Genomic DNA, 21230 nt, shown 5'->3' with positions numbered 1-21230 from the left:
CATCCTAAATGGAATTTAAGTCAGCATAAGCAAACTTACACGTAAAGTGAGTTTTTAATATTACTCATAGCATGTGAAGAAAATAGTCTATACCATTAATGTTCACTACTAGATATCCTCCTTTCTCCTTATTTCTGTGGCTTTTTAATCACTTTTCATCCAAACCCATGGCCTGTAGCAGGCAAGTCTTCTGAGACATGAAGGAGGAAGTCCTACTTTTTAAATGAGGAAATATGGTCTAAAAAATGTTCAAAGCCAGGCCCCATGGCTAAGTTGGTTGGAGCATCATCCCATGCACCAAAAAGTTGCAGGTTATGGAAGGCAATGGATCAATGTTTCTCTCACACATCAATGTCTGTCTGTCTCTCTCTCTCTCTCTCTCTTCCCCCCCCATTTCCCTCCCCCTCCTTTCTTCCCTCCCTTCCTTTCTCCCTTCCTCTCTAGAATTAATAAAAAATATCCTCAGGTGAGGATAAAATAAAAAAAAGATTCAAACTATCTTCCACTGGCCTGTCCATTCTAGGGTTTTCTAATATATTACACTCAAAGTTCAGTATAAATTATTCACCAAAGAATATAAGGTATTGGTGGTCAGCAGGGCAGGGTAGGAGGTACCTTTGTCCCCCCCTACCTCCCATCGCCAGCTTCATTACACCATACAGGAGGCCCACACATGTGATATCCAATTACATATAACAATGCTTATTCTAGATCAGAGTGTTCAACAGTGTGACAGAACTTTTCCCCACTTGGAAACAAACACAGGAAAATTATTTGTTTGATATTTAACTGCTCTGTCTCCATAGACCTCTCAAACTTTAAAGCACTGAATGCTGGTGATTTCTACTTTGGTATCCAAAATATCCATAAACAATAATACATGAACATCCACTCGACTACACTTTCTTAAAGTTAACAAAAAATAAAATTGTCTTTAAAATTCATTTTAAAAGATATATTTGCATACTTTATTTTTGACAGCTTTATTTTTAAACAGTTGAAAATATTGTAATGCAGACTCTCTGGAGCCCATGGCAATTATTTTTCCCAGGTCCTTAAGAGGTATGCCATGGACTTAAGGAGTAATATTAAAACATTTCTTAGAGTTAGTAAAAGTTCTTTCATTTGTTTTTTATATAGCGAATATATTTTAATATATTTAGAAGGGGAAGTAGGAAAAAAGAAGGAAAGGGAAGTAAGACAGAGGGAGGAGAGAAAAGAGAAAGAATAGGAAAGGAATTCTTCTTTAAAGATTTCACCCAGATAAATGAATATTTTGACCCAGGTGCTCACAATTCAGGAAATTTTTAAGCATTCGCAGCAAGCATCAGATGGCCCCAGATGGCCCACAGTGTGGTCCTCAGACACTGGAGCCTAGAAGCGCTTCAGCAGGTCCCCGGCAATGCCCTACATACTTCACTTCAGCCCTCACGTCACGACTCTGGTCCCTGGCAAACCTCAGCTGCTTTTGCAGACCAGAGAGGTCACTCTGCCATGACTTATTGAAGATTTTGTCATAGCCCTGGCTTACCACACCCTATTCCTAACAAAACGTGTGCCTCCTGGCCTAGGACCTTCTAGTCTAAGTCACGTAAGGCAAGTATTGCAACGCGCTCCAACCCTCCCCCTGAAAGAGAGCCAGCGTGTGGGCTGAGGACGTGAGAAGAACAGCACACCCAGGACCCCTTCGGGTAGTTTTCTAGACACACCTCAACCGCTGCCCCCACCAGCAAAGCACAGGAAAACACATTCCCTTTCCCATTCTTCTCTCCAGAAGAAAAATAGAGGAAATGTAAAGGTATGTGGTATATAATTACATTTGGAGTGGAAAAACCACATTTTGATTTAAAAAAAAAAATTCACCATCTACATTGGGAAAAGGGGGCTGTGATATGCAATGGCAAAGGAGGTACAGAGACCACGGCGTGGGCTGGGCTGGGGAGTAGTGTTAAGGTGGATGTGGGAAGGGGACAGAACAAGCTCCTCCTTCTGGCTGTTTTCTCCCAGTTCTCGGGGAATTTGTCTTTAACACTAAAAACTAATATGACTGAAGCTACTTTAAAATGGAGTCAGAGCTGCCATCCCAAAGGAGCTGCCTTGTGAGCCTGATGCCTCACACCTTCGGGAGGTTAACACAGGGCAACATAACCTACAGCGGCTCTGTGTCTGCAAGGACAGCAAGGAAGCAGCTATTGTGACTACCACACTGACGGCTATGGGGCTGAAAGTTAAACACATCGTTCAGAATTAAACATCGCTAGGTTAGCTCATCTGCACCAATAGGAGCATCTTCCTTCTAATGATGTCATTGCTTTCCTTCCCTTCCTCATAAATACCCCTTGTCTTTGTCTCCTAACCCAAACACTATCTGGGCTTCTGCCTGAATCAGTGCTTTCCGAGTAATGATTCCTTTTTATCTCAAATAAATGCTGATGCCTCTAGCCTTGGCCTTTTATTTTTAGGTTATCAATACTAAAGGAAAGACTGATGTTTAACAAGTCTGAAGAACCTCATTTCCTCTGGAAAATGAAAAGAAGAATGGATCTAAAATAACACATTTATTCTGGAGAAAACAACACCTCCTCCAAAATCCTAAAATATTTTAAAGAGGGGAAAAATAAAGATATACAGCTGCAATAATTCGACATTTTGTTGCACACGGAAGTCAGGTGAAGAAATCTATGCAGCCATGCCTACTAGGACCTGTGGTACAGCATCCCCCTCAACCCCACAAAAAGAAGGAAAAAAAATTGTTTTTCAAAATAGTCAGAAGCAACATTGGATTATGAAAATAAGACAATCACGTGTGACTCTGGAAATGGGTTCCACAGAGCCCTTAAAAAGTCAGTCACAGCCAACGCTGCAAAGAGAACAGAAGCATGAAACAGAAAACAAAAACAACTGGGGAGTGACGGAGGGAGGCCGGCGCGCCACTCCCGCTCTCGTAGGGGCAGCTACAGAGGTCACAGGAGGACAGCTTCACTTTGGAGTTGTAACTTCTCACCGCTCGTCTCCCTGTTCAAAGAGGAGGACATCAGTTTACACGTCTCCCTTGTTTAGAAACGTTTACTTTGCCAAAACTTAAAAGCATTTCAATACACTTTCCTGAGTTTTCCATTCTCCATACAATTTTATTTTTCTTTACAAGAAACAAGTGAAATGCTCCAGAGGGGCCCACACTGCTAACCAACTCCAAGTGGGAAACAGTGCTTTCGGTCCAATCCGTGCACCACCCACAGCTGCCGGCATGAACAGAGAAAACGGGCTGCAGCTGCCTGCTTTGGGGCAAGCCCACCCTGGAGCCTCGTGAAACGGGAAAGACTTTCAATTAAGGGTTGTTTCACTGCCTCCAGAGTATCTTCTAGGGCGATATTGTCTGTGCATTCGAGTAAAGTTCTGATCATGAGAACTACTGAAAAGAGATACTTACATTGTATGTTAACTATAATTGAAAAATAAATTAATTTTTTTAAAAAACAGAAAGAAGATATTACAAAGGGCTTTATTTAAAAGTACAAAAATATGAAGAAAACTCCGCTTATGCAATGCCTTGTTTCAATGCTTTAAAACGGTGATTTTCCAACCCGTGTGTCGCAAGAATTTTTAAAACATGCAATCCCTCTCGATTGAGTCAGGGGCACTGACCTCCTTTCCCTTAGATTGCCAAGTAAAAAAAGGAAAAGGACAACAGTCAATACAACCATAGCTGTCCAATGTGAATGAATCAAAATTATACCTATTTTTTGTCAGATCAGCAAAAAATTATATTTTGGGGGGGTGCAGCAGAATTTTAGTAATTAGTTTATGTGTGTCATGAGATGAAAAGGATTGAAAATTGTTGCTTTAAAACATTGAGAACATAATCTTCTAAAAAGTACTCAGCTTTGGTAAATTTTATAGGATAAGCTAATATGAAACAAACTATATAAAGCACTTACAACACTCTAACGAAGTCATTATAAAACAAATTACTTTAATTTTTACAATTTTTAAAAATATTCTATCTTCAAATTCCTTCCTATTTAATTTTTTTTAATGTTATAAATATGTTTTCTAACTTTAGGATTTTCAAAAATGAGATGGTAGGCTTTTAAAACTCTGATCTTTCCCACGTGTTCATTTAAAAATGTGCCTCTCATAAATAAGTTGTTTTCCACACACAAAAGTAAATTTACATAGACTGAACCTCTTTGGTTTCTTAAAGGTTGAAAATGTTCTCTGTAACACCTAAGGAACATCACTTGGGAAATTCTGCAGCGAGGTCAAATAACAAAGTTGGATAACTAGGTACTATCCTTGCATCTCCACAGCATATCCGGTCCTTCTGGCAGAAACAAGGTACAACATCAGTGGTTCCCCAACATGTCCCCAAGGACCTTGCAAATGATCAGTTGTCTTCATTTAAATGAAAAGCTTGCCTCCTGCTCCCCTACCTCCTACACTTCCCCTAACAATACCCCCCACCACAAAACCAATCCAGTTGGTGACCACTTTGAATAAATGAATTAATGAGCGAGTGAATGAATGAAGGGATGGATGGGTGGATGCCTAGTTTAACTCCTAAAGTAACAGGAAGTCAGAACTCACTTACTTGGTTCATAGTAATCCACTATGGACACAGAAGCATCTTGTGCATTTGAAACTTTAAAGTTTCTCACAGCAGGGATATCAACACAGAATTGGGTTTCATTTACCTTGAAAAATACAAAAGACTTTTAAGAAAATGGCAGACTATGTGTTCATGAAAAAGTAAAAGATATTTCTTTTTCTTATCATTTTAGGAAACAGATACAGAAACTAACATTTAGGGAGCACTTCTACATGCCCTGTACTGTGGTAAGCACTTTATATAAATTATCTCATTTAACCATAAACTACCCTTACAGGACAGGTATTGTTCTTACTTCCATTTTACTGAGAGGGATAGATACTGAGTGGTCAAGCAGCAATCCCAAGGACAAATGCTCCGAGGCCCTGGTGCCTCACCCAGACCCCCTGCCTCGGGCAGTGCGCCCACAGCAGTTCCTGCTAATAGCTCACAGCAGCCCCTTATCTGGAGAAAGGCCCTCAGTTCACAGGAGCCACTTCTCCCAGTGAGTGAGGTAATCCTGGGGTGGACGGGTACACCGCGTAGGTGGGAGCACTCCGCAGCCAATGACTGATATGAAGTACAAAAGGCCAGCCTCCTTGCTTCTAAGAGGGGCAGCTTATGCCAAGTTGGCAAACAAAACTGGTTAAGGAATCTAAAATTGACAAATGCCTTCAAACATTCCATCATATACCAATTAGCAGTAAATAAAAATTCAAATTAATCTGTCAAAACATAATGGACACTCAAATTAAGATAACTATTAACAAGAACATCTCGGGTATAGGACAAACTTCAAAACCAATTATGTTATTAAATAAAAACTCTAAATTTGTTCTTCAAGTTCTAAATCAGGCCTGTGGCTTTCAAGCAGTTATTTAGTATATGAAAATTCCTGAACAGCAAAAGAATCCTAGAGACCCTGAATTAATTTTAACAGGTTTTTAACCAGAGTGACTTTTGAAGTCTTAAAACAATGAGAACATTCAAGAACTAGCTTTTTAAAAGTAGATATATTGCTAAAGCAATATATTTCTGATTCATATTTGGCAAAACTGGAATAAAAAAACATACATATTCCCCCCATGTAACATGAAATCCTAAAACACTTAGAACTCAAATTTCAATTCAACCTATGAATTTCATATAGATGTTAGAAGAAAAGAATAAACTTACAGACCAGCGGTTTTAAGACATAAGTAGAGTCTTGAATTCTTCACTTACATTATTCTCACATATTTTATGCACCTTATTCTTAGACCAATAATTTTCATACAGCAATGGGAAGTATGTATGAAAATTATGTAATAATTACATATAAAGACCAAACCTCTGAAAATATTCTGCTATGATGTAAGCACCTGACATCAATGCAGGAATATTAACCCACTTTGGGATTTATTTAAAGCTTCATAAAAGCATTTTAAAACATGTAATTAAAGCTTTCATCATCAGCATTTAAACAAATATTTTTAGCAATTCCCTGAGGCGAGGGAGGGGTTCTCAAAGTGAGATCTGGACTTGATTTTTAAAATTCTAATGTGGCAGTTTCTATATATTTATTTTACATCTGGCATGAAATAATGATTTGGTTATCAAGACTTTCATCGGGGTCATCATTAATAGCAATGCTCTTTAATTAAACTAATTCTATAATGATGTCTTTTTAATGAGAACAAATATAAGGTTGCTGTGTTAAAGTCACTCAGGGACACAAAACGCTGAAATAACAACTTAAAGAAAACATGCGTAAAGTAAGGGAGACTTTGAACACAAGAAATGGAGGCTCTGTCAATGGTCACCATGATGAAACGGGTTTCACTACTTACAGAATCCAAGTATAGGTTGAGTTTCCCCTGATTGCACTCCACTTTCTTCACTGTCTCGGTCAGAGGAATTGCATTTGACAGCACAGTGAAACCGCTAAGCAGGTTCACTTCCATGAGAGCCATGCCACTTCTTTCTGGGCCCAAAAACCTACATCGAAAGGAAAGGATGGAAGAAAAACCAAAAGCTGCTGGCAAACTATCTTCATAGAAAAGTTAAAACTGCCAAGTGTCATTTCAGATATTACTATATCGTTCCAATAAAAATCACCGCAGAAAACTGTAAAACAGATCATCCATTCCTTCCAGGTGTGAACGCCTTATCACTTTCAACCACAGGAGGAATAATGGTAGAAAATGTGTTCACTTCGCAGACAGTGTGAAATGCCTGCCATGCAACAGGCCTGGGTAGGTTGTGACAGGTACAACCTAGGTGCCCGTTCAGCAGGCAACTCTGTTTTCGAGTGGTGACTCCAAACTGAATTGCCTTTTCTCAAAAGCTGACAGCCCGAAAGGTTCCCGCAAGAAGCCAGGACTGACATAGAGGCATCGTTTACCACCACTTTGCAGCAGAGCTAGGCCAAGTCTTTAGCAACCTTGCCTTCATCTGGTTTTACGTCCTTCCCTTTGTTCTCCCGCATACTTGGAGCACATTTTGTGTTTTCTTTGGCCACCCGGAGACAGGGACAAGCCTCAGAAAGTTTTATCACACCTCCTCGTTCCCTCACACTGCTGTACACAATGTCAGCATCAAAGCACCTGGGCACCAACAACATTTTGTCTCCTTTAAAGTAAATATTTTTCTAAAATGAAGAGCTGGCAAGAGCTTTCTGTTTGGAGCAGAAGGAGCCCAGTGTGGTTACGGGAAGGAGTGTGTCTCCAACATGAAAGGATCATAGCATTGTTAAGTGAATTCCTGGTGTCCTTTCCCGCAGCAAACCCCAGGAGGGCTGGCAGAAAATCTTGCTTTTTAGAGCAATGAACCGATGACCGATGGAAAAGCCATACAGTACAACTGCTGACTGCAGCTGCCTCAGCAATCCCAACTGTAAAGTCTCTTGATTCAAAAACTTTCTGCCTGGCTGGTGTGGCTCAGTGGTTGAGCAGTGGCCAATGAATTAGGAGGTTACTGGTTCGATTCCTGGTCAAGGCACATGCCCAGGTCGTGGGCTTGTAGGGGGCGAGCAGGAGGCAGCCAGTCGATGATTCTCTCTCATCATTGGTGTTTCTCTCTCTCTCTCTCTCCCTCTCCCTTCCTCTCTGAAATCCATAAACAATGCTTTTTTAAAAAAGAACTTTCTAAAGGAGCTGCTCTCAACTTGTGTGTGTGTTAGAATGAGCACAAAGCTGAGGACCACAACTTCACAGACTCGGTCCACTATACCTTTGAGTGGAGCCTTTTTCCCTTATGATTTAACAAGATCCTCAGATGCACTGGATACAAACCAAATTTACAAACACCTTACATGTACTCCCAGAAGCTATAACTGCCTAATTATCCACAGTGAGACTTTCTAAATTGGAATATTTTCACTATCTAAAAAAAGAAAATGAAACTATTCTCTTCATTGAACTTGCCTGCTCTTATGAAATTTTGAGTTAAAAATATAACATTCACCCTAACTGGTTTGGTTCAGTGAATAGAGTGTCAGCCTTTGGACCAAAGGGTCTTGGGTTTCATTCCGGTCAAGGACACGTACCTTGGTTGCAGGCTCCTCCCCGGCCCAGACCCTGGTCAGGGCTCGTGCAGGAGGCAACCAATCGATATGTTTTCTCTCACATCAATGTTTCTCTCTGTCTTTCCCTCTCTCTTCCACTCTCTCTAAAAGTCAATGGAAAAATATCCTCAGGTGAGGATTAACAAATAAAATTTTTAAAAAAAAATAACACTGAATACTAAATATGAACCTGGAATAATTGCTTAACATAAAAATGACATAAAAACAACCAGAAATAACCAATTTGGGTGTATTAACTGTGATTGGTTAATTTCCAGTTTTCATCAATTAGACCTGAGTTTTAGTAAATTTTTCCATGCAAAGTTCTTATAAGTACAAAGAAAACTTGTAAATAATGTTGGACACATTGAGAAATGCTTAAATATTATTAGCAGGTCACACATTTCTAGTTGAAGTCTAAAGTATAATGCATAACAAATCTTTGTTCAATGTAACTCCTTCTGTATTGATATAGTTAGATATATATAAATAATTAAATCTTCAAATCTTCTTTTGTAAAGGGGAATGAGGAGAGTTAAACAGATACCAACCTTGTGCATACATTCAAATTCAAATGATTGATATCATCTTCATTATCTTTTACAGCAACATCTAAGTCAAAGACTTTTTGACTTTGGATTGATTTTTGGTTTTTGGAAGACTCTGAATCTTTCACATTATAAAAAACATTTAGCTGCAAAAATAACAAATTAGCATTAATAACAAATTAGCAATAAATTGTTAGCAATAAATTACCATCATTATGTTTTCTAAATGTTAGGTAATGATTATCAACTACATTCACAAACTCCAACCTAGAAAAAAAATTAGTTTTACTAGCTAACAAAGTATCATTAGTAACAAACATTGTTATGAAAGTTTATAAGTAATGATTTTTAAAACTGAGAAAAGTTTGCTAACATTCCAAAACAAGTGTCGTAGATTATCATGAATGATAGTCATGGGTATTGTTTTCTTCCAAAGAATGTAAAACATTCCCTATTGGGAAAAAGTGAAACTATTGCCAACTTTCTTTCTTTATTATTATTTTTTTCTTAATCCTCACTTTAGGGTATTTTTCCCCTTGAGTTTCAGAGAGTGAAAAGGGTTGGGGGAGGAGAGAGAGAAACATCTATTGCCAACTTTCTTAAGAGTGTCCACTAATTTCTAAACTTTGCTGCCCAACTGAAGTCATCTTTCACACACTGGAACCTTAGAAACTCTAAGATAAAACATCTAAGAGCCTTGGTGGGACAGAAACCTATTCAACTGCTCAGGATTTTTTTTTATCATGTATCTTTCAGAGATGATAAAATACATAACGGTTTTCAAGTCAACTGGGTCTTTTCCAGCATATACATACTCTGCGTCCACCAATAATGTGAGGTGCTGTGTGGACACTGGGGAGTGTGAGAACCAGTGTTTTACTCAAATGAATCCTAAGATCAGAAGCTTGGGAAAATTCTCTAGGCCTGCCTCATGCCACGTTGAACTGGAATCTAAATTTTTTACCTCTTCCACATTTTTTGATCCAAGGTTCATAAGCCTTCCTATTGCTATGTAAGTCGTATTTTTTTTCTGCTTTATACTTAAATCACACACAGAGAGAACTAAACCTCTAATACCCATTGTGGATTTACATACTATTAAAAATCCTTTCTCTGAGCCTTCATCTTTTAAACCTAAGATTTCCAACTTTTCATTCTGCCACTCCTAGCTCAAATCCTTCATCCCCTTGATCATTCTTGTTTTCTCACCCTGGAAATTCTCCAACTCTTTCTTTAACTACAACTAAAATTATATAGAGTATTTTTGGAGCAGTTGAAGGAATGGTTTCATAAATTTGGAGAGATGATCGCTATTACTTTCATCATCCCTCTTCCAGTGGCATGCAATTGTCCTTTAAGAACCAACACCATCAAAACACAAACAAGGACTATTAAATTTGTCCTCTGGGACATAAGTAATGTCATCTATAACTAAGTATTAGGGTTTATGTTTGGCCCACAATAAAGTTCAACTGCTCACTCAGAGAACTTCAAAAGATCTTGCAGCTTATTTCCAACAGCTTAGCATTTTATTACTCAAAAGAAGTTAACATTTACTGTAAAACTGAGAGTTTTCTTTGCCATTCTTTTTCCAGGGCCCTTAGAAAAATATCAACTAGAGGAAACCTCAAGATTTATTCCAGCATGACCTTCTTTCTGCAGTGTTTTTCTCCATCACGCACAGTGCCTATTAGTCCCTACCTTTTGTTTTCTGCACGTTGATAAACACATAGGACTGATGAACATTCTGACCAGTAGGTGCCATATTTACCGCTGTGCCCTTCAAACCTCAAGTAAAAATCACTTGGCTTAAGGAATTTGTCTACATTTGGTTTATCGAGAATGAGTGCCAACCAATTTGGTGACTAAAGTATACTTATATAATTTTCCAATTGTATCTAAAATATCCTGTGTATTTACTTTCAGATTTACTGTTTGCATTGAAAGATGGTTTAGGAATGAGAATTTTCACCCAGTCTTTGTTAGTAAAGACCAATACAAACTCTTCACTCTTTTTTCTTTCAATCTTTTTCATTGAATACCATTCCTTTTTAACTGTGATCATTTTTCCTTGATTTTTAAAAAACATTCACTTGTTCTGAGTATCAGAAAAATTAATCTTAGAATTATTTGGAAGTTCCCAAATTATACCTAAGCTTCTGCCTTACTTAGCAAGTGTTTCTGCTCTCTTGTCTAGAACAACTGTCCTGGTGTTTTAAAAAAAGTCCATTTTCTGTATAATAGCCTCTTTTTTTTTTTACTTTCTCAGTAAATCTTTCAGGGTTTGTTTGGTTTGTTTTTTCTAATCAAGCACATAATCATTGTTGGTCCTATCACATATTATATTGGGTTTCTAATGAAATGATTTTTTAGTTCCTATGATTTTCATGTATTATTTAGTATAATAATTATTTCATCCTATATTTCATCCTGTATTTTTCATGCTACTTTCATTTTATTCTAATCCCTATTGCATGATAAAAGGTAGATTTCTTTGGATTTTCTTCCTGTACCAGAACATTAACCATATCATGCTCTAGTACAGGACACATTTCCTATCTTTAGGTCAATTACTTGTAATGCCATGTTGACCTTTATATTGTTTGATGAATATTAAGTTGTAAGTAAAATGCATATTTATTTATCAAGTCATAGCATTAAAATTCAGAGCTCTATTTTCATAAAATAATGTGGGAGTTCCCAACAAGTCACAGGAATAGTGTTGGAAGATTTTCGTCCTCACTTCAAGCTGTATATAATAACCAAGAAATATTTATCCAATAGATTATCAATCCATAGAGTTGCTGTCTATTCTCCAGCTAATAACGTCTCTAATAGTGATTTATCTTGCCTAACTCATATAAATAAATCATTAAGGATTCTATACATTGTCTAACTTAAAGATTTAGCAGTGCCCCAAACCAAAGAATTGTTATAACAAGTCATATTTACCCAAATATTATTACATACCTGACAAACAGCAAATCCAAAACCATCTGCGGAAATATTAACTTCAATTGGCACTGCCACAGCAAGCTGAATAAAGGTGGGGGAAAGTGAATAAGGCGAATTTTCCATATCTAGGTCCTTCCAAGTAGCACAAGAGGTCAGTGTGATTCCTCATTAGGGATACAGTGTGAGCAATCTGTGGAAAGCTCTAAGAACTTTACAGGGCCTCACATATCAAAAGCTCTGGGTCAACCATGACAGAAGTGAAGTTAGAGAAAGTAGCGCCCACTCTTCACACGCCCTCACCTCTGCCCTTTAGAAAAGCACATTAGCGCTAGGGGTAGGCCTGCCCTTCTTTAGGGGCTGATGCATGAAAGACAAGAAACACGCCAGCTCTCTCCACTGACCTCCCTTAGTCAGTGCCTAATCCCTTGGTCATGCTGGGCACCCAGTGACACATCATCGTTGCCTATGACTAAGGTTATTCCTTCTTTTCCTTTGCCATAACCCCTCTTCCTCAGTTTCCAGCCTTGAAATTATTACTTTCATCCATTACCCTCAAGTCCCCACAAGGTTACCCAGGGAGAGAAGGTTAGGGTCTAGCATAGGCCTTTATTCCATATCAAAGTAAGAATTCTATTACTGGTTTTATCAATTCTCTAATGAGGACAGGTGGGGCAGCTGAAAAGAACATGGTCTTTGAAACCATGGGTTCAAGTCATAGCTCTACTGTTGTTAGTAGCATGATCTTGAGCAAGTTCTTAACCTCTCTCAGCCTCAGTTTTATCATGTGTACAATAGGGATAAAAGTAAAAAAATATCTGCTGGATGGAACTTACTTCTTAGTGCTGGTTTGAGAAATAAGTGCAGTAGCACATGTAAAGAAATTGAGCACGATTCCTGCAAAGAACAGTATCTCAATGGGTGTTCATTCTGGTCCCAATATGTCAGTGCCCATGTTTTCTCCTTTTCAAAATTCCCATCCTCTCCTCCCTTCCCCAGCTCAGCAAATTCAACCAAAGGGGTGTGCTCCTTCCTCCCACTCGCTACAGGGCTCTGGGAACAAGTCTTTGTTGAAGTCAACAGAACGGAGTTAAAACCATTTTCTACCCAACGGAGTCATCTGCACAGAATTTTAAATAACCACCCCTTGTCCACACCTCTGCCGACTGGAGGATAAAGTGGTTCTGTGTGTCAATCAGAAACTTTACAGGACTTGGTGCCACAGGCCCCGTTATGGTCACTTGCATATGTGTCTCTTCTGTGTTCATCAGGGCTGCAAATTCAGACAGGGCCTTCAAGGCCACAATGGTGTCCTGTTGAGAAAAGAAAACCATGTGTGTATGTAAGTATACATCAAGGTCTTCCAAGGGTAAATACAGTAATGTTTAGGAACCCCGCTAAACAGTCATCCCCTTCCCTGAGAGTGGAAGTCTCCTTTATTCATCTTTGAATCTCCTTGAGAGGCTCAGAAAATATCGGCTGGACAGAACTCACCATCTACAATATCAGTTACCACAGATGGGAAAATGGCTAATACAGATGGGGAACTAATTTATTCCCTATAAATATCAGAGGCGATGTTTATATCCATGATGAGAAAAAGTTAAAATGAGTAATTTAAACCTTTGGCTTAAGTTACTTAACTTTTAAACTGCTAAGTAATTTGATGAAGTCATGAAAAAAAAGCAACTACATACTTCCTAAAGCTATGGATGGATGGGTGGATGGATGGATGGATGGATAATAAATTTAAAACTGTCATGACTGCCCTAGCTGGTTTTGCTCAATGGATAGCACATTGGCTGAGGACTGAAGAGTCCCAGGTTCAATTCCGGCCAAGGGCACATGCCTGGGTTGCAGGCTCGATCCCCAGTAGGGGGCGTGCAGGAGGCAGCCTATCAATGATTCTCTCATCATTGATGTTTCTATCTCTCTCTCCCTCTCCCTTCCTCTCTAAAATCAATAAAATATATTGAAAAAAATAAATAAATAAAAACTGTCATGACTCACCTGGGTAGATACAAAACCTCCCAAGCTGTTTCTTTGCCCGCTCAGCCACCTCATAATTGCGATTCCATCAGAAATCCGATTCTGCAGGAAGTGTGAGTGCAGCGCATAGGCTGCGACTTCAATATCCAGGGATCTGGGCTGCCAGGACTCAGAAAGTCCGGACGCTGATGACACCCAGAATAGCATGTCTCCTGCAAGAGAAAAGTAATGCCAGAATGACCAATGACAGAAAACCTACATTTTATACCATTAAATATCCTTACACTGGTCCAAGTTCTAGTTGGCTAACATAAAATGATTTCTATTGCTTTCTATATATATATGTATGCCAAATAAAACATGTATATTTAAACACACACATGCATGCACAGATATAAACATGCACTTATACGTCACTTTTTAAACTATTGAAACATAAATTTTCATTCTTTCCCTATTGGTTCTATGTGAGGATGTTTTGATGAAAATATTTTCCCAAAAGATATCCATATGTTTGGCTCTAGACTCAATAGCTATAAATAAAAGAAAAAAACCATACTATATTCCAGAAAATAATGTACATAACTTTTCTGAACAGGCCATCACAAAAATATTTTAGAATACATTGGAAAGAACCCTGCTCTGGGAATCAGACATTAACCAGCTCTAATGTTCTGGGAAACCTCTCCTTCATTATCTGAAAGTTGGTGTTATAAGTTCAAAATCCAAGCCCCCAAGAAAAAAATGAGGGACCCTGGCCAACGCAACAATCTTCCTAGAGATATTCCTACGAGCCCCTGGAGGAGCATCCTGTTTGGTGCCTCCCCGCTCAAACATTACTGTTTAGATGATGATTACACTTGGGTGGAATGTGTAATAACTGCCAAGCAGAGAAGAAGAAACGTCAAGGACTGCTTCAGCCTCTGTGCAATAATCTTTATCCCCAGCACAACAATAGGTGATAAGGATTCAATCTGTTACAGCCTCAGAAGTCTCAAAATACTTTCTACAGTTATCCCTTCTTGAATTAACAGAGCTTTGAAACAGCTCTGTTTCAGCCCACTCATCCCCATTTCTATCTATCTAACTACACATTCACAAGCACACACACACACACACACACACACACCCTGAATCCCTGACTGTAGAGGCCATTTGGGAAGTGACAACATCTGTAGGTTTTGCCCTGCTGTAGCCCCTAAATCAGCGGTTCTCAACCTGTGGGTCGCGACCCCTCTGGGGGTCGAACGACCCTTTCACAGGGGTCGCCTAAGACCATCGGGAAAACACATATATAATCACATATTGTTTTTGTGATTAATCACCATGCTTTAATTATGTTCAATTTGTAACAATGAAAGTACATCCTGCATATCAGATATTTACATTATGATTCATAACAGTAGCAAAATTACAGTTATGAAGTAGCAACGAAAATAATTTTATGGTTGGGGGTCACCACAACATGAGGAACAGTATTAAAGGGTCGTGGAATTAGGAAGGTTGAGAACCACTGCCCTAAATAGTCCCCATTCAAAAATATATATATCCTACCCATAATTCACTAACAGCATTTTTCTGGCATTTGAGTTTCTATTAATTACCATTGTGGTTCCCATTTTTCAACATGGACCATGCAGCAAGCACTGTGCATTATCTCATTTAATCTTCACAGCAACCCTTAAGTTGGTGTCACTCCAATTTTACAGTTCAGAAAACTGCAGCTCACAAAGGGGAGTAGCAGAGGCAGAATTTGAACCCAAATCTCTCATAAACCAAGGTCTTAAAAACCACTCAAGGCCACCAAACCAGAAATGGTCTCAGAAAGGGTAACTGACATCTGGTAGAACGTATCCAAAAGAAGAAACTACCCATGCCCTGAAATTCTCTGAAAAACTCTTGGGGAGAGTAGAAGCAACATGGCCATGTCATAATCCTCTGTGCTTCATGCTTCATCCCATTTAGAAGATGTAAATTAATCAACTTCATATCTGGCTTACAAAACTCTCTCACATAATTTATATATCTCCTAGTGCCCAACAGTCTAACAACCTCCAATAGGACCTGCGTGTTACCCCCTTTTTAAAAATATATTTTATTGTTGATAGTATTATAGATTTCTCCCATCCCATAATCCTCTGTGCTTCATGCTTCATCCCATTTAGAAGATGTAAATTAATCAACTTCATATCTGGCTTACAAAACTCTCTCACATAATTTATATATCTCCTAGTGCCCAACAGTCTAACAACCTCCAATAGGACCTGCGTGTTACCCCCTTTTTAAAAATATATTTTATTGTTGATAGTATTATAGATATCTCCCATCCCACGCCCTCCCTGTACTCCCCTCCACCTAGCCCCTGCTCGCCCCACCCCCAGGGTCTTCAGTACCCCACTGCTCGTGTCCATGGGCTACACATATACCTTCTAGTTCTGCTCTCTGAATCAGGATATCCAAAGCTTCCTCGGCTTTAGGGCTCCCCAGGAAGGACAGCGCATAGGTCGTAAGAGCCAGAGTATAATTGTCTGGGATTCCTCTGAGGAACTCAGACTCCAAAAACTTGATAGAGTTTTTCACATCAAGATGAGGCTTGAAAGAAAAAATATATATTTTACCATTCAAAAGAACCCCAAAAGTATTTTCAAGCATTTATTCAAAAAATAATTTCAGCGTCCAGGAAGCACCTGACTTTTGACCTAGGCAATGGGAATCAACAATGATCCCTGACATTCATTGGTTTGCCATGTGTTTAAACCATAACACTACTTTTCCGTTTTTGAAAGTAAACAGGCACCGTGCCTTACAGGAAATAAAAAGTAGAACTTTCTGCCAGGGTTTCTCCCGTTGGATATCATGAATTCAGATTCAAGCATACAATATAGTTAAAGAAAGATACTTCTCATATGTGATCTCAGGGGTTGAAGCTCTAAATTCAGGGGAAAGTTTCTCTTCTGCACACCTAGACCTGAGCTAGGAAAATAGTAGGAGCTTAATATAGAGAATGGCTGGTTTTGATCATGTGAAATGCAGTCGGCATTAAGCAGTAAAGGCATCAATCATTGAGACAGTTCTGGAGCGAAATTAAGCTCATTAGCATAACTTTCCACGTACGCTCATTCTCAACCAGACATCTATGCCCATTTAACACGCTTTTTAGAGTGTGGGTGTACTTTGTACTAAATGAGCAGACACTGTAATTGCTCCATAATATTTTAGAAATAAAAAAAATCCTTCACAACCTAAATTTAATAAAATGCACTCCCAAATTCTGAAGAATTGTCTGTCCCCTAAGAAATTAACCTTTCCAACAATAAAATAGGAATTGACTTAGCTTACCAACAGCAAGTACAACAACATTTATACTGGAAGGAATTTTTAGAATTCTCCTAGTTACTCTGAGAAAGTGGGTCAATATTTTTATTTTCAGATTTTGGAATGTGGTCACAAATGCAAAGCAAAAGGATGCCCAAATTCATACTTCAAATGTGATATAAAATACAAAATTCCCTAAGTTTCCAGACACATATTGGACCCATCCAAACCTACCTCTCCTGTGATTCCCCACCCACCATTTATGAAATCAAAGATGAAATACCTGATACTTTCTATAACCCAGGAGAGAAGTCACAATATAAGCTGTAAGCGTTACTGGACTTTTATTGCCACCTTGAAGCTCACTGTGGATCACTCTTCCTGGCTCCCAAAATTCACCATTGGATTTCTGACGTCCTTTGAGCCATCTATATATTCTGTGTAACACATTCTGATCAATATCTATGTAATGATCAGCTTCAAGGAAACATCGTAAAACAAAGGCTGACAACCTTGGGGAAAAGGGGTGGAGGGAAATGACATAAAATACAATTAATAAAGTCCTCCAAATAACGCTGAGCAAGAAAACACCAACAATAGCAACACTTTTTTCCCCATCAGAAGAGTCACCCAAGGGAGGCTCACCGAAGAAGAAACAAAGGGAAGGACACAACAAGGAGGTAACACGAACAACTCCGACTACCTGGTAGACCTAGTTGCCACTTGAGTGTGATCAAGAAATTTCAGGTCAACTCACATCATCTCAGACTTAGAAAGGAATTTAGAAATCATCTAATACAGACTCATTATTTGATAGATTGAGAATTTGACATTCCAAGAGAGTTAAATAAATTGTCCAAGATTACTCATCTTTGGACTGTTCTGGGTATTTACCAAGGATGAACTTATTACATACTTCTCTCAGCCCTAAAGATATGAATAAAGTATATATAGGTTACCAACTGCCATACTTTTAAGTAGAGAAAATTGATATTTTCTTTCCCATAGGACAGGAGGCAGCAAATTAAAGTCTGTGGGCTAAATCTGTTGGGCTAGGTCTAGTCCTTGGGCCAAATACAGCAGAGTCTGTTTTGGGTGTTGTTAGGTTTTTTTTTACCTCTCCCCACTCCATCCTCCATCTAAAAATTTGTTTTAAAGGTATAAAAGGAAAAAGAGAGGAATGAGAGGAGAGGGAAGAATATGCTGCAGAGACACCATGTGGCCTATAATGCCTAACATACTTACTCTCTGAACCTTTACAGAAAAAGCTGGCTGATGCCCGCTACAGAACACTAAGTATTGAGGTGAAAAGAATGTCAAGCAATAAAACACTGAAACCTTTCTATTTTTGGATCTATATCCTGACTCATGCCAAAAGAAAATTTGAACCAGATCTGTTTCATCCTATAAAAGATTTAGTGTGGTAAATATTATTAATATTCAATAATATCCAGTTCCCTTTTACTTTCAGGATACAGAGGAATTCACTTTCTTGCCTCCCTGAAGTGAAACATGACCATGTGACCAGCTTTGATAATGATAAAGTGAAAAGAAATGGTACACCCAGGCTGAAGCATCCAATTGCCAGAGCTGCATATTAAAGCCTGAAGCTTCCCGGTGAGGTGAGATGGTGGCAGCTGAAGCATAGACTGCAGTGCCCCCTGCTGGCCCAAAATGGAAATGCAGCATGTGAAAGAAAACCTCTGTTGTAAATACTGTAAGCTACTGAGATTTAAGGGGTGGTTACCATAGCATGCCCTGTCCAACCCGACTGATACAGTCAGTCTTTTTCTGAGTGAAATATAGAATTGAAGATAGTAGGGAAAAAGCAAGGAGAGGGAGCAATCATCCAAAATCAGCCATGCAGAGATTCCATTCTGGAAGAAACTCTAGATACTCATTACTTAATCCTACACACATTAAAAATAACGTTAAACAAACTACACTGACTGCCTTAACAAAAAAATTCATGTTGATCATATAAATTAAAGAAAAAATTATGTCACAATCACCCGGTATTTCTAACTGAATTTTCTTGTCAGCCCTACCATCATCGTGTGGTATTTTTATTTTTTGCTTTTTCCAAAAAAGGACTTATGACCTATCTTTTCTACACAAAAACACTTGCTTTGTTAGTGTTTTAAAATCATATTTAAAGAGGAGAATCTCTTTTAAAGCCAGGCTATGGGGAAAACAGCCTCAGAGCCTATATATACAACACATCTACCAATTTCATGGCCATCGTGACCTAGTGAGGGCCCATTCCATGACAAGGATTTGCTCTGTTAGCAAGAACACTTACCAAGTGCTCCCAGAAGGGTCATCATTCCCAAAGGCACTGAAAGAGCCATCTTCCCTTTGATAGAGAAGTTCTCTCTGGTAACCTGAAGACATCAAAATAGATCATCAATGTAATCAACTTGCAATGACTGGCAGTTTCTAATCATGTTTTCATACCGAGGAAACACGGGTAGAGAATAGGAAAGAAGACGAATTCAAATCAGCAACTAATATAAAATATTTTCCATGTTAAGTCCTGTGGAAAATGTAAAATACCAGCATTTTTTCAGCAGAATGCAAAAAAATAACAACTGTGATATCCCCAAATTAAAGTAAATTCGGAAGAATACTATAACATAGACAATAATTCTAGCCATTCAAAAGCAAGCTAACTGAAGGCAGAGTTTTCTTTAACTCTGCAGTTTCCAGTCCAATGCTTTCAATACTTAGTCACCAACAATTGCTGGATAGCTAAGAAAAAAATCTAGAATTTCAAATTAAAGTTTAAAGCTAAAACAGAAAATAAAAATGCTTTCTAGTTTTAGGCCAGCAACAGAGGGATTTGGAAAAAGGGAGAATTATTAAATAATCGAAGACAATGCCTCTAAAATTTTTTTGCCATGGCCAACTGAGGTAAATCAGAGACCAATTGGTCTGCTCAATTCTAAGTTCTCACTTAAGAAAAAACAACTTGATGGTGGCAATGAAGTCTCACTATAGAAGTAAATTGGGGAGGGGGTTAAGGTTCATGTGTCTGTTTTAATTAAAACAGATGTTTCATATTTGCAAATAAATGGTTGCAAAAAAAGAGGCACATGTTTCATAGCTGCCGAGCGAAATCATAGGCCCAAAACTAAAGACCCACCAAACAACCATAAACAGACTAACTTGCTAAACATGAAATTAAAATAGCAATAATTTATCATTAAATGTCAAGCATGAGCAACAGCCAAAAACATTTCCAACTCCAGGCATTATCAGTGATTCTCTAATAACCAAGAATTCTTCCTGGAAATGGCAGGATTCCACCACAGGCAGGGGAGGGCACACACCATGACCTTGCAGCGTCCATGTAGAGCCCAGCAACCATGAACATTTGTAATAAGTTGATCTTAATCCCTAGTGAAGTCTAGTAATAAAAATTTTTACTTTATAAACACCACATTTTAGAAGCATCAATAATTATAGTTATTCACATCTGATTAACAAAACATAAGCAGTAATATTTTTAAAGTACAGTTAACCTGCTCTCGCCATGTCCCAAATTTTTCTCCATGAGTCTTTCCACAAGAAACCCTAGATCTGAGCAGCTGATTTAAACTACCGTAAGACAAAGCATTCGGAAAACAAGACACTGTCTCATGGTGATCTTTAAGACCTATGGTAAAAGAAATAGAGATACCATTTAAATGATGGCAGAATTTTGCTTAATTTGAAGAAGGGGATATTGGGTTATAATTTATATGTTTAAAACTAAAATATTGTGGCACAGTAATTAAATAGCCAACCTTTATCCAACACTGATTATGTGTCAGGAACTGCTCAAAGCCCTTTCAGGACCCAGCTAATCCTCGGGACAACCCGATGATGTAGATGCCATTAGTATCCCTTTTCAAAGATGATAAAACGGGAACTTGGATACACCATGTGCAAGGTCACACAGCTGGTGGGTATTGAAGATAGGCCTTAGCCAAGATCTCTTTGTGTGCAACTGCTGTTTCCTATTAATTCAGAGACCTCTTTCAATGACTTATGTATGAAAAGTCCTTAGCACAGCACTTTTTCCAGGGCAAGCTCTCAATAAGCAACAGATATCATTTCAACCGCCCAGTTATTTTTCAAAATTGGTCAATCTGACTACAAAACACTTTATTTTAAATTTTTCATGGCAAACACACTATTAGCAAAGTTAAAAGACAGGTGATGAATTAGAAGAAAATATTTGCAGCCTGTAAGAGAAACAAATGGCTAATATCCCTAATAACAAATTTTATGTATATGTTTATATATAACT

At 38.4% G+C, this 21230-nt stretch overlaps 1 protein-coding gene across 2 annotated transcripts in view; it reads right to left on the bottom strand.

Moving 5' to 3' along the window:
- Window positions 1-2541: 2541 nt before the first annotated feature.
- CD109 (CD109 molecule) overlaps window positions 2542-21230 on the bottom strand; it is a 158222-nt gene continuing 139533 nt past the window's right edge. For both annotated transcript variants that reach the window (XM_014535778.1, XM_014535779.1), the window contains 10 exons: window positions 19239-19320; window positions 17220-17448; window positions 16048-16213; window positions 13643-13833; window positions 12790-12945; window positions 11651-11716; window positions 8684-8826; window positions 6418-6565; window positions 4592-4694; window positions 2542-3015 (listed from right to left, as the gene is read on the bottom strand). In XM_014535778.1, coding sequence (XP_014391264.1) covers window positions 2849-3015; window positions 4592-4694; window positions 6418-6565; window positions 8684-8826; window positions 11651-11716; window positions 12790-12945; window positions 13643-13833; window positions 16048-16213; window positions 17220-17448; window positions 19239-19320 — 1451 coding nt within the window. In that variant the 3' untranslated portion in view covers window positions 2542-2848. The remainder of the gene's footprint in view (window positions 3016-4591; window positions 4695-6417; window positions 6566-8683; window positions 8827-11650; window positions 11717-12789; window positions 12946-13642; window positions 13834-16047; window positions 16214-17219; window positions 17449-19238; window positions 19321-21230) is intronic.

Source organism: Myotis brandtii, unplaced genomic scaffold (assembly GCF_000412655.1).
Source record: "Myotis brandtii unplaced genomic scaffold, ASM41265v1 scaffold151, whole genome shotgun sequence".
Classification (NCBI taxonomy): Eukaryota; Metazoa; Chordata; class Mammalia; order Chiroptera; family Vespertilionidae; genus Myotis; species Myotis brandtii.
Note: the sequence above shows the minus strand (reverse complement) of the source record. Positions and strands in the feature narration are given on the sequence as shown.